Raw genomic sequence first — 13,063 nt, 5'->3', positions numbered from 1 at the left:
GATGTGAACCCACCCTTAGGCCCCTTTCACACTTGCGTTGTCCGGATCCGGCATAGAGTTCTGTCGTCGGGGCTCTATGCCGGAAGAATCCTGATCAGTTTTATCCCCATGCATTCTGAATGGAGTGAAATCCGTTCAGGATGCATCAGGATGTCTTCCGTTCCGGAACGGAACGTTTTTTGGCCGGAGAAAATACCGCAGCATGCAGTACTTTTTGCTCCGGCCAAAAATCCTGAACACTTGCCGCAAGGCCGGATCCGGAATTAATGCCCATTGAAAGGCATTGATCCGGATCCGGCCTTAAGCTAAACGTCGTTTCGGCGCATTGCCGGATACGATGTTTAGCTTTTTCTGAATGGTTACCATGGATGCCGGGACGCTAAAGTCCTGGCAGCCATGGTAAAGTGTAGTGGGGAGCGGGGAGCAGTATACTTACCATCCGTGCGGCTCCCGGGGCGCTCCAGAGTGACGTCAGGGCGCCCCAGGCGCATGGATGACGTGATCGCATGTACACGTCATCCATGCGCATGGGGCGCTCTGACGTCATTCTGGAGCGCCCCGGGAGCCGCACGGACTGTAAGTATACCGCTCCCCCGCTCCTCACTACTACTATGGCAACCAGGACTTTGATAGCGTCCTGGCTGCCATAGTAACACTGAAAGCATTTTGAAGACGGATCCGTCTTCAAATGCTTTCAGTACACTTGCGTTTTTCCGGATCCGGCGTGTAATTCCGGCAAGTGGAGTACACGCCGGATCCGGACAACGCAAGTGTGAAAGAGGCCTTAGTTATATAGCTACTGAATGAGATGCCATTAACATATATATCTCCTGAGAAGCCAATTTGATTCTAAACGGTTAATTTAATTCAACCTGTAATCTAAACTCTTGTGTCATCTGTCACTTCTCCTGTCCCTTAATCTTATCACTGCTGCAACAAAAGCAGCCTCAGCCTCAGTGTAAGGCTACTTTCACACTAGCGTTCGTCGGTCCGCTCGTGAGCTCCGTTTGAAGGGGCTCACGAGCGGACCCGAACGCAGCCGTCCAGCCCTGATGCAGTCTGAATGGAGCGGATCCGCTCAGACTGCATCAGTCTGGCGGCGTTCAGCCTCCGCTCCGCTCGCCTCCGCACGGACAGGCGGACAGCTGAGCGCTGCTTGCAGCGTTCGGGTGTCCGCCTGGCCGTGCGGAGGCGTGCGGATCCGTCCAGACTTACAATGTAAGTCAATGGGGACGGATCCGTTTGAAGATGCCACAATATGGCTCAATCCTCAAGCGGATCCGTCCCCCATTGACTTTACATTGAAAGTCTGGACGGATCCGTCCCAGGCTATTTTCACACTTAGCTTTTATATGCCAAAATAATGCAGACGGATCCGTTCTGAACGGAGCCTCCGTCTGCATTATTATGATCGGATCCGTTCAGAACGGATCCGATCGAACGCTAGTGTGAAAGTAGCCTAAGGCTGGTTTCACACGGGCGTTGCGGATTGGGGCCGGGTGCGTTCAGTGAAACTCGCACTATTTTGCAAGCAAGTTCAGTCAGTTTTGCCTGCGATTGCGTTTAGTTGTTCAGTTTTTTCCGCGCGGGTGCAATGCGTTTTGATGCGTTTTTCACGCGCGTGATAAAAAACTGAATGTTTACAAACAACATCTCTTAGCAACCATCAGTAAAAAACGCATCGCAACCGCACTTGCTTGCGGATGCAATGCGTTTTTCACGCAGCCCATTTCACTTCTATGGGGCCAGGGCTGCGTGAAAAACGCAGAATATAGAACATGCTGCGATTTTCATGCAACGCAGAACTGATGCGTGAAAAACAACGCTCATGTACACAGACCCATTGAAATGAATGGGTCAGGATTCAGTGCGGGTGCTATGCGTTCACGTCACGCATTGCACCCGCGCGGAACACTCGCTCGTGTGAAAGGGACCTTAGGCTACTTTCACACTAGCGTTCATAGGTCCGTTCGTGAGCTCCGTTTGAAGGAGCTCACGAGCGGACCCGAACGCCTCCGTCCAGCCCTGATGCAGTCTGAATGGATGCGGATCCGCTCAGACTGCATCAGTCTGGCGGCGTTCAGCCTCCGCTCCGCTCGCCTCCGCACGGACAGGCGGACAGCTGAACGCTGCTTGCAGCGCTCAGCTGTCCGCCTGGCCGTGCGGATCCGTTCAGACTTACAATGTAAGTCAATGGGAACGGATCCGCTTGAAGATGTCACCATATGGCTCAATCTTCAAGCGGATCCGTCCCCCATTGACTTTACATTGAAAGTCTGAACGGATCCGCTCAGGCTGCTTTCACACTTAGAATTTTTTCTAAGTTATTAATGCAGACGGATCCGTACTGAACGGAGCCTCCGTCTGCATTAATATGATCGGATCCGATCAGAACGGATCCGATCAAGCGCAAGTGTGAAAGTAGCCTTACCTGTTCTCACGGCTCTCACGGCTCTTTTAACTCAATGAATCGAATGAGTCACAAACTAAGTCGGATCTTTAGATTCTTTTAACTTGTGACTCATTCGATTCCTTTCTATTCTTAGACTCCTGCACTTGTGTGACTCAGACGACTAGATTCAGAGAGCTGCTGGTGTACTGTGCTTGCCTTACCCCCTCAGCTCTGGTGGTGATTGGTTGGTGGGCGGGGAGGGGAGGGGCTGGCAGAAGCAGCCTCCACTCTGAGATCATATTACGCTCCTCCCAGTCCCTCCCTCAGGCTCCGGCTCCCTGCGTCCCTGCTGCCAGCAGCGTGAGGTGAGAGAGAGACTGTGACTGAGCTGAACTCGGATCAGTCAAGTGAATGCTGCTGACAGCAGGGACGCTGGGGGGGCGCATTTTAGTTGGGGGGGCACATGGGGGGGCCCAGCATGATGTTGGGGGGGCCGTGGCCCCCTCTGGCCCCCCCCTGGCGACGCCACTGTGTCCATGTCCTAGAGATCCAGAACCCCTGAGGAATGTCCTCACTTTATGGCATGTCATAAATCAGTGATGATGGCAGCACATGAATGTACAAGAGTCATAAAGCTGGAGGAACTTGTGTCAGCGTCATCAGCTGCTATTTGGCCATCAGTCTGTGGCCTCCATTCTCCCTAGTCCACGATCTATTCTGGCCCCTGTGGCCTCCATTCTCCTTCCTCCGCCATCTATTGTGGTTCCTGTGGCCTCCATTCTCCTTCCTCCGCCATCTATTGTGGTTCCTGTGGCCTCCATTCTCCTTCCTCCGCCATCTATTGTGGTCCCTGTGGCCTCCATTCTCCTTCCTCCGCCATCTATTGTGGTCCCTGTGGCCTCCATTCTCCTTCCTCCACCATCTACTGTGGGCCCCATTCTCCTCCTCACATTACTACAGGACACATGTGGCTCAGTCAGGTATTTGGGGGATGGATTATTAGTAGACATTACACTACGTTCAGGGTTTCTCTGGATTCTGCTGGTATTGATTATTACTTATTGATAACGAGCAGTAATCGTCTCCATTCTGAGTAAATTACAGCCGGGGTCATCAGTAATAATACCGCCATACAGCTGTAATGTAGCACAGGCAGAGATGAGTGCTCTATGGCAGTAAGGGCTGAGATGTCTCTCAGGATAGGGATGGAGGGGATAAAAAATAATAATATTAATTTAACTCACCTCAACCACTTGTTCACACAGCCCGGCTTATCTTCCTCCTTCTTCTTCTTTGAGGAAAAGGACCTGTGGTGACGTCACTGCACTCATTACATGGTCCGTCACATGATCCATCACCATGGTGAGCACAGTGACGTCACCACAGGTCCTTTTCCTCCTGATCATTAAAGAAGAAGACAGAAGAGATGCCGGCTGCGCGAACAAGTGGATGAGGTGAGTTAAATTATATATATTTTTTTTTAATCCCTCCATCCCTATTGTACTATGCATTCTGTATTCAGAATAGAGTTGTTGCGATACCAAATTTTTGATTCGGTTTCGATACCATGAAAAAGTATTGCAATACTCGATACCATTCGATACCACGCAAAAAAATAAAATAAAAAAAGCCACGTGCATTCCTCATTTTTAAAAATGGCGAATCGCGCTGTTTTTATTTTATTTTTTCTGTTCCGGCATTCACCACCTAGATTTTTTTTTATATTTTAATAGTTTGGACTTTTCTGACGTGGCGATGTAATATGTTTATTATTTATATATTTTATATGTGAAATTGGGAAAAGGGGGTGATTTATACTTCATATTTTAGTGTTTTTTGTTATTTTTTTACACTTTTTATTTAATAACTATTTCCCCCCTTAGGGGCTAGAACCTGGGATCTTTCATCCCTTTTCCTATTCAGCCTGATAGATCTCTATAAGGGTGAATAGGACTTCACACTGTCCCTGCTGCTCTGTGCTTTGTGCACACAGCATCAGGGATGTTACCATGGCAACCAGGGCTTCTGTAGCGTCCTGGCTGCCATGGTAACCGATCGGAGCCCCAGGCTTACACAGCTGGGGCTCCGATCAGAAGCTACCACTGCACCACCAATGAGGGGGAGGGGAGAGGTCCCTGTGGCCACTGCCACCAATGATTTTAATACTAGGGGGTTGAGATGGGCCGGCGCACTGTGCCACCAATGATTTTAATGGGATGCATATCTCCTATGCAGTAAACGCCATAACAGAAAAAAATAAATCAAAACCGCACGATACACCATTTTTAGTCACCTTGTCCGGACGTTCCATAAAATGCGGAATGCACTTAGCTTTTTTGGTGTTTTAATTTTTTGCATGGTATCGAATGGTTCAGAGTATCGATACTTTTTTATGGTATTGAAATCGAATCAAAATGTTGGTATCGTGACAACCCTAGTCAGCAGTTTATCTCACAGACATAACAATGGTGCGGAGCATAGAATAGTATAAAATCCATGTATAACTTGTGCCCCACATGTCTCAGTCCTGTACACATCTCTTATACTCACAGTAATGTCTCTATCCTGCAGGCCGGACTGGACAGAGCCGCCATCAAGTCACTGAAGTGAGGACCAGACAGACGGTTACCAGACAGGACAAGTATCTTCAGGGACCGGTTATTCCTTATTACAGATGCCAACTGGATGCAGGAAGTGCCTGGTAGACCATTACCACCCAAACTGTAAGAATAAGAAGATGAGATGTGGGTGAGGCGTCCACAGAGCGTTAGTATAAAACCTGTAGATTGTGACTGTGGAGAGAAAATGTCCCCGGCTGTTAGTAAAATCCATAAATGTCATCACTAGAAGCCGCCTCTTGTGTGTGGTGGATGTCAGGAATGGCGGCAGCTATATGATATGTCCATGTCCTAGAAATCCAGAACCCCTGAGCAATGTCCTCACTTTACAGCATGTTCACATGTGGCTAGGGTTGCCAACCGGCCTTTAACTCACCAGCCAAGCCGGTAAATAAGTTTTTTTGTACTGCCAATAATAATTCCTGACATTTTCCTATATGGACTGTTACTAATGAATGCTTCCATTGTGGAGAGCTCATTAGTACAGCCTTTAACTCCCGCCCCTCCCCCACTTGTGTTAAAAAAAATAGTAATTGCCTTCTCCATTTGATGGCGCCGTTGTGAACACTCGCTGCTCACTGAAAGCTCAGGAAAGGACCTGTGTAACGTCATAATGGAGGAACGCAGGTCCTGTCCTGAGCATCCAGTGCAGCGAGTGTTCACAGTGGAGCCATCAAATGGAGGAGGAGAGTTCTTTATTTTTTGGGCATTAGATCTCTCTCCGTACAGCATTAGAATGTATGATCTCCGATAAGCCAAAATTATTACTTCTCGACGTTGCTTGAGACTTGTGTAATAACTTTGTGAATTGATTATTACTGTAAAAAACCTTGGAACCGAACTGGTTCGGTTCTGAGTGGTATGATTCTGAACAGATCTGCTCCTGTGGATTGGAGTCCGCAGTTGGGTACAGCCATCGCTGTGTGAAGGGGGATCAGTCACCAGGACGCACAGTGAAATCATTTACACTCCCCAATTATCATCATTCCCATGAAAATGTGCTCGTGCCTGAATTTCCACAAAGTTGCACAGGAATGGGGAGGTCACAACAAACCTCATACCTCCCAACTTTTGAAAAAAATGAAGAGGGACACTATGTGGCCACGCCTCTAACTGCGCCCAAAACATAACTAAACACCTAATCCCACCAAATTCAAATGCCCCTGTAATGACCCAGAGTGCCACTTCGCACCCCGCTACTGTCTACTATGGGCCAACACTACAATGTGCATTGCTATTCCTATGCAACTGTATATGTTTATGTAATGTACCTGTTCACCAGTAGGTGACAGCAAGCATGGGAGAGCTACAGTTAGAGAGAATGGAACCCTTCTGAGGGCAAGTCCGCCATTTTTCTTCACCCCATAGTTTTTATTGTGTCCATACTGCCAGCTGTGACTTAATAGGAAGTAGAAGCGATCCACACTAAAAGGAAACAGAAATTAGGGCCGCAGAAGACCCTGGCAAAATGGGGATAACAGAAACCACAACCTAAGTCCCCTGCAACCGAACAAGGGTGGGCAGGCGGGAACAAACATTGGCGGGCCAAGAGGGGGTAAGAGGAAGGGAAAGGACCTTAAATACTGTGGGGGCTAGCACATTTGTGAGGTTGGAGGAAAGAGGAGGGAACAACAAACAGCACAGTGATGTTTAACCCCCACGCTGCTGGAGATGCAGCAACTGCTAACTCAAAGACACCCCATAGTTTTAACCCCCCAGGAAGGAAAAGAGAGGGGGGGGGGATCCACTAAGAAAAATGGGGAGGGGGAGGGGGTCCCAGAAGTCCCAGATCCCCCTCCTTAACCAGTCAGGGGTTCCACATGAAGGGTGGAGACTATTTTTATTTTTTTAATAATCTTTATTATACATTTTCTTGCATCATACAAAACATCATAACAACTTTAAAATTACAGTTCCATGTACAACACCCCCCCCCCTCATTTTTCTTTATTTGCTTCCTAAAAAATAAATAAAAAGTAATAATACCTCCCTGCATTCTCTCCCTCCCCACACCCCGGGGCCCCAGCGCACCAGAGAAAAAAGTAACTATATCATCCATATCTTCCATAGTTTTGCAAATCTATTTTTCTTTTGAATATTTACCAAATGGAATTCTTCTCTAGTTAGTGCATTTTTAGTGAGCCTCTCCCATTCTTTATCCAGGGGGAAGCCCTACCTCCGCAATGTCCCATAATACATTTCCTTGCCTGAAAGAGGAGTTTGGATGCAATTTCTTGATGTTGGGGGGTGTCTGTTTTATCAATCAGTCCCAGTACACAAATCTCAAATTTATTAGGTACTATAAACTGATGATATTGCTCTATTTTGTCCTTAACCTGTCCCCAGAATTTCGTCCACCCCTATTTCCCCACATTTTAAACAACTAAATACTTTAGGTTTATAATATTTCATGAGTTTCTCAGGGGAATAATAAAGACGGTTTAGTATATAAAATTGGGTGATCCTATGTGAAAAATTCTTTGAGACCCTATTATTTTGCTGTATTGCTGTTACCCAAAACTCTTCTTGCTGCGGATTTATAACCGCTCTCCATTTATACTTTAGGCTGGAAGTCGCTCTTCCCTTAGTCTTTTGATGTAGCAAACATTTATATATTTTTTAGACTAACTTCCCCCCTGCCGTTAATCTAGATATATTAAGCAGCGGCTGCGGAAGGGTCTCTATTTGTGTACTTTTTCCTACCAACCTTCGTACTGCACATTTTAACTGTAGGTAGAAAAATCCCACTTCTGAATTACCCAATTTGTACCCCTTTTTAAGGTCTTCGTATGTTATTATGTCGCCTTGCTTCCATATCTGGCCCAGTTTGTAGACTCCATGTTTCCACCACACTGTCTGCTCGATCAGCATCAGATCAGTAAGATGGATATTACCCTAAAGTTCCACATCTGGAACTGATAACCCGCCCTCCCTCTCATGGATACACAATATTTGTGCTTTTATCCTTGTTTTTTTTCCTCGCCAGATCAGGTCCATTAATATGCTAGTTATTATCTTAAATATTTTTGGGGGGATTATTATCGGTGAATTCCATAGGACATAGTTAAGGGATGGTAACAGGCACATTTTCACCAAGGAGATACGACCTGCCATCGAGACGTACAATCTTTTCCATACCTCTATTTTTTTTCTTTATTTCTTTTATCTTTGGGGTCATGTTCAATTGAATATAGTCCTTGGGATTCGGGGTTATTTGAATACCTAAGTATTTAACTGGTTCGGTAATCTTCTTAATATCCAGTGCTCCTGGAATAAAACTGTTCAGAGGATTAATCGGGATGCATGCTGACTTAGACCAATTTATCTTAAGCCCAGAGTATTCACCATATCGATCAAAGAGGTTTGAGGGTGGAGACTAGTTAGAGGTCAGTCCTAGCTTACCCCAAGTCTCTTCGGGATGTACCGAAGCACAAACCAAGCCAGCCAGAGCACCCTAAGCTCAGCTGGACATGGAGGCAGAAGCTTGAAGCCTCAGAAGCCAGGAAGAAAGTTCCCTGGTATAACTTAAGAGACAGACTACAGAAGGAAAGTGCAGCATACAGCTAAAGCAAAGTTATTCAGTCAGCCAGTCAGTACAGCAGAAACAGAGAGCAACTGATGTAGCAAAGTTGAGTTTCTTTGCCTGCCAGAGTGCTGGGACCAAGATAAAGTCTGTAAACCGTTTGGAGAAATGTTTATGCAAAGTAAAGCTGCTTTTCAACTTCATCACAAGGTCTGGACTCAATTTATTCATCATCCCACCATTCAACTACCCCCTTTGTCTGCTTCAGAGCCAACGCCTGGGGGTTCCAGCGTATCCAGGTAGGAGCACCGTGACATGTGCACAAAACAATAAGATACATTATAGGCCACCCTATACCACTCAGCCATTCCTACACCTGGGTACCAACAGCATTTCTTAAAAGGGACTCTGACCCATAGTTGCTTCATTGCAACTGGCATCACAAAACACTTATCTCATCTTAAAGGGACCCCTTGCGGAATGAGCCTCTGTTGCAGCCCCCCATAGTATTATTACTCCACCCCACAGTACTTATATCAGCATTGTGCCCCTTTCACAGATTATGCCCAGATACGTGTCCCCTCACAGTTATATGCCCAGATATGTGCCCCCTCACAGTAGCAATGCCAGGAGCTCCCAAAGGATGAAGCGGAGCAAGCCCTAGGTCGGGCAGGAGTTTGCTTTACATGCGATACCATGTGCATGATCCTGTAAGTGTCATGTACTGGAGGCCAGGGCAGACCTCCAGGACATTTAGCAAACAGGACACGGGCAGGTACAGGTCAGGGACCAACAGAGTACTTTACTACACATGTAATAAAGGAACTTGACAGTAATACAGGACAAGCAGGTGAGGCAATAGTGGTAGCACTACCACAGAACCAAGTGCACCGGCAGACCAGAGGCAAAACCCAGGACAGTGAAGAGCCAGTGAGCCCTGTTGTTCACCGAGCCCCTGGTGGTGGGGATGAACTGGGCCGAGGGGTTACTGGTCGCACCTCCAGGAAGGTCCCGTACACTTGGCCCCTACCTGCAAAGAACCACGCTAGTGCAACCACCAGCGGAAACAGACAACAAAACATGGATCAGACAACAAGACAAACGGGAACCAGCACAGAAGCAGATGCCTGGACCCCAAGCGGAATGGAAGCATGGCGGTGTCAGGCAGAGCTGCACACAGACTAAATATCCTCCCTCTGGAGAACCCAGGAACCCTCTGACAAAGGCAGGAGAGAGCCAGGAACAGAAGCAGTAAAGCACTCGAGGACAGACAAGGACTGGACTAGATCAGAAGCAGTAGGCACTGCCAGGCTGGACATGGAACAGGATCAGAAGCAGTTTAGCACTGCCAGGCTATCAGACACAGTTAGAGCACTGATAGGCTAGACATGGAACAAAGTGGATCCAGACAGAGAACAGGTACAGAAGAACAGGCAAGGACAACATCAACACAAAGGACAACATCAATATCACAGGACAGGTACAGAAAAACAGACAAAACAACAACATCAATGCATGGCCAGGCGACACCACAAACAAGGGCAGATGGCAAAACCCCCTGGGTCAGCAGCAAGGGGCTACACCCAGCAAGGCAGACGATAGACTGACCACAAGCCCCACAGCTCACAGATAGATATGGCACCTGATAAGCCACACCCAGGAACAGAGCGGGGAATGTTAACCCCATCAGAACCAGGCGCACCGAACATACAATTACAAGTGACAGTTCACACCAGACACAGAATGCTGCAGCCAGCACGCCCAAACGACAACCAGCATACACAGGATAAACTGTAGCCAGTACGAGGTTACAGGCAACCAGCCTACACAGCAACAAGGAACAGAACCATATTGTAATACAAACAGACATGCATCCATACTCAGACCCTGTTCACACACAAGGCCGCAGCCGGCACGCATCGCAGAACCAGCATACATGGGAACGCCCAAAGCCAGTACAAAAAGCGCATGCAGCCAGCCTGCACGGCACCGGTGACAGGAACCACAAACACAGGCCAGAGTTGACTCACAAAACCGCAGCCAGCAAACAGTCCCAAGCAACCAGCATACACAGGTGTCAGCCTGCAGCCAGTACGCGAGAACCTGCAGCCAGCCTACACCGCACCAGTGACAAGAACTGCGCGGAGATGCAGACATGGGAGTACACATGCAGCGGACTATAACTGATGCCCGGGGTCTCTTCTACAGGTGTTATGTGAGTTTTGGAAAGTTTTTGTCATGGCGCCAGTTGCATTTCAGCAACGAGGCAATGAATCCCCCTATGTAGAAGTTGATGGTGGGACCCAGGTGTAGGAATGCCAGAGTGGTGTAAGGGTTGCCTACAGTGCCCCTTTAGGTGTGGCTTTGCACTTGTCACGGTGCTCCTACCTGGATATCCAGAATCCGAAGCATTGATAAAAGGGTTAACAGTTGAGGGATTTGCAGAATAAATTGAATCTAGGCGGATACTGAAGTAGTTAACAGCTTTACTTGAGTAAACTTGCATCCGAGGCAATCTTCCAAACTTTATCTTCGGCTTAACTTTTGTCAGGCAAACGCAATTAGCTCTGCTACATCTGAACTCTCTCAGCTTTGCTATGCTGGCTGTGTAAATAGGAACTTTTCCTTTTCTACTGTAGGCTGCAACTTAGCTTTCTGTAGTCTGACTCTGACTTTATCTTGCTTAATTCAGGGAATCTTTGTTCCTGACTTCAAGCTCACTTAGCTTGGATTTAGGCAAATCAAGCCCTGGAAGGACATGCAACCATTAGGAACTCACAGGCAGGGCCTGTCCAGACAGGACAAGGCATGCTTCCTTCCCCAGCAGGGGAGAAACTAGAACAGAATCTTTCCCCTCAAAGGGGTAGGTTAGACTGACCTACAATAACTAGACTGAACTAACTCCTCCCTCTCTAGAAAGGACTGGAATGGCACTAGACTGTTACTCACCAGGGAAACTAACTCTGCCAATGTTTCCGCCATCTGCTGGTGAACATGCCAAATCACATGTTAACAGCTACAAAATAATACATACAATACATACACTGTCACAATACTAGTGGAATACTGCTGTAATCTAATAGCAGGGACAAGGACTAAACACAGGAGGTAGCAGGAATGTAGATTAAGGCAAGGATCCAGACGAGTGGTCAGGAGGAAACCAGCGAGCGGTCAGCAGGTGTCCAGGAGTAGCAGGGTAAACCGCAAGGAGAAGGAAAAAAACTGAGAGAAAGTTCCAGGCGAGAGGACTGCACAAGCAGGAGCTAAAATTCAATACTCAAGCAATGAGTAACAGGCTTGAGAGGTTTATATATGAAACAGGAAGTAAGATGGCACCCAGTTGACACAATCCACCATCTTAACTGAGGGAACATTTAAGGGCAAGACAGTCTGAACTAAACAGACATAGCAGGAATTCCTGACATTACTCCCACCTCAACAGCGGCCTCTGGACGAGACCTGACTTTGTCTCCCAGGATGTCTTTAATGAAACTGTTTGATCAGTCGGGGAGCATTAATATTACTTACCAGTTCCCAAGAATTCTCTTCAGACCCATAACTCTGCCACTCTGCTAATGAGGTATTGTAGGTGGTTCCTGAAAATTCTAGAGTCCAAGATTTTCTCTACAACAAACTGTTCTTGCCCATCTATCTCCACCGCATCGGGAGGAGGAGGGACATGTTTCGGAAAAGGGTTGGGCATGGCAGGCTTTAGTAGGGATACATGAAAAACAGGATGAATCTTAATAGATCGTGGGAGTTTAAGCCGAACAGTTACTGGACTAATTATCCCAATAATCTTATCAGGCCCAACAAACTTTTCTCCTAGTTTTGGTGAAGGAACCTTAAGTTTAAAATTTCTGGTGGAAAGCCATACCTAATCCCCTATTTTAAAGATTGGTGCTGGTCTGCGAAATTTATCTGCCGCCTTCTTGTAATTTTCTTGAGCCCTCTCTAATGTTCCTTTTAGTAGCTCTAAATTTTGCTGTTATGCCAAGATCCTTTCTGCGACTGCTGGAATAGGTGAAACAGCTGGGAATTTGGGAAGAATATTTGGATTATACCCCAAATTTGCAAAGAAAGGAGTTTGCTTGGTGGAGGCATTTTGGGAGTTTTTGTAAGAGAACTCAGCCACAGGAAGCAGATTGACCCAATCATCTTGTAAATGACAGATATAGCATTGACGATACTGTTCCAGAGTCTGATTGGTGCGTTCAGTTTGTCCATTAGATTGTAGGTGAAAGCTGGTTTATAGATTAATATCAATATCAAGTACTGTGCAAAAACTACGCCAAAACTTTGATTTAAACTGCATCCCACAATCCGAGAGATCTTCATCAGGAACTCCATGAAAACTGTTGTGCATTTTTATAAGTATACAATATTATCTAATGATATTATAGCCAAAATGAATGCTCATTGCCTTTAATAATAAAATCAGCCTGAACCAAAAGTTCTATTATGTGGCTGAAGAGGCCAAGATGAGTTCATGGCAAGTTCAGTTTGTATAAAAAATAATAATAATTGTGA

General features: G+C 46.7%; 1 protein-coding gene across 4 annotated transcripts in view; it reads right to left on the bottom strand.

Annotated features, from left to right (window-relative positions):
* LOC122921959 (NACHT, LRR and PYD domains-containing protein 3-like) overlaps positions 1-13,063 on the bottom strand; it is a 121,058-nt gene that overhangs the window by 53,693 nt on the left and 54,302 nt on the right. For 3 of the 4 annotated variants that reach the window (XM_044272307.1, XM_044272309.1, XM_044272310.1), the window contains one exon: positions 4,943-5,113. In XM_044272307.1, the coding sequence (XP_044128242.1) occupies positions 4,943-5,113 (171 nt within the window). Of the gene's footprint in view, positions 1-4,942; positions 5,114-8,148; positions 8,289-13,063 lie in introns of all 4 variants that reach the window. The other variant, XR_006387076.1, reaches the window with a different exon arrangement.

Source organism: Bufo gargarizans, chromosome 11 (assembly GCF_014858855.1).
Source record: "Bufo gargarizans isolate SCDJY-AF-19 chromosome 11, ASM1485885v1, whole genome shotgun sequence".
Taxonomy (NCBI): Eukaryota; Metazoa; Chordata; class Amphibia; order Anura; family Bufonidae; genus Bufo; species Bufo gargarizans.
The sequence above is the reverse complement of the archived record's forward strand: the minus strand, read 5'-3'. Positions and strand labels throughout refer to the sequence as shown.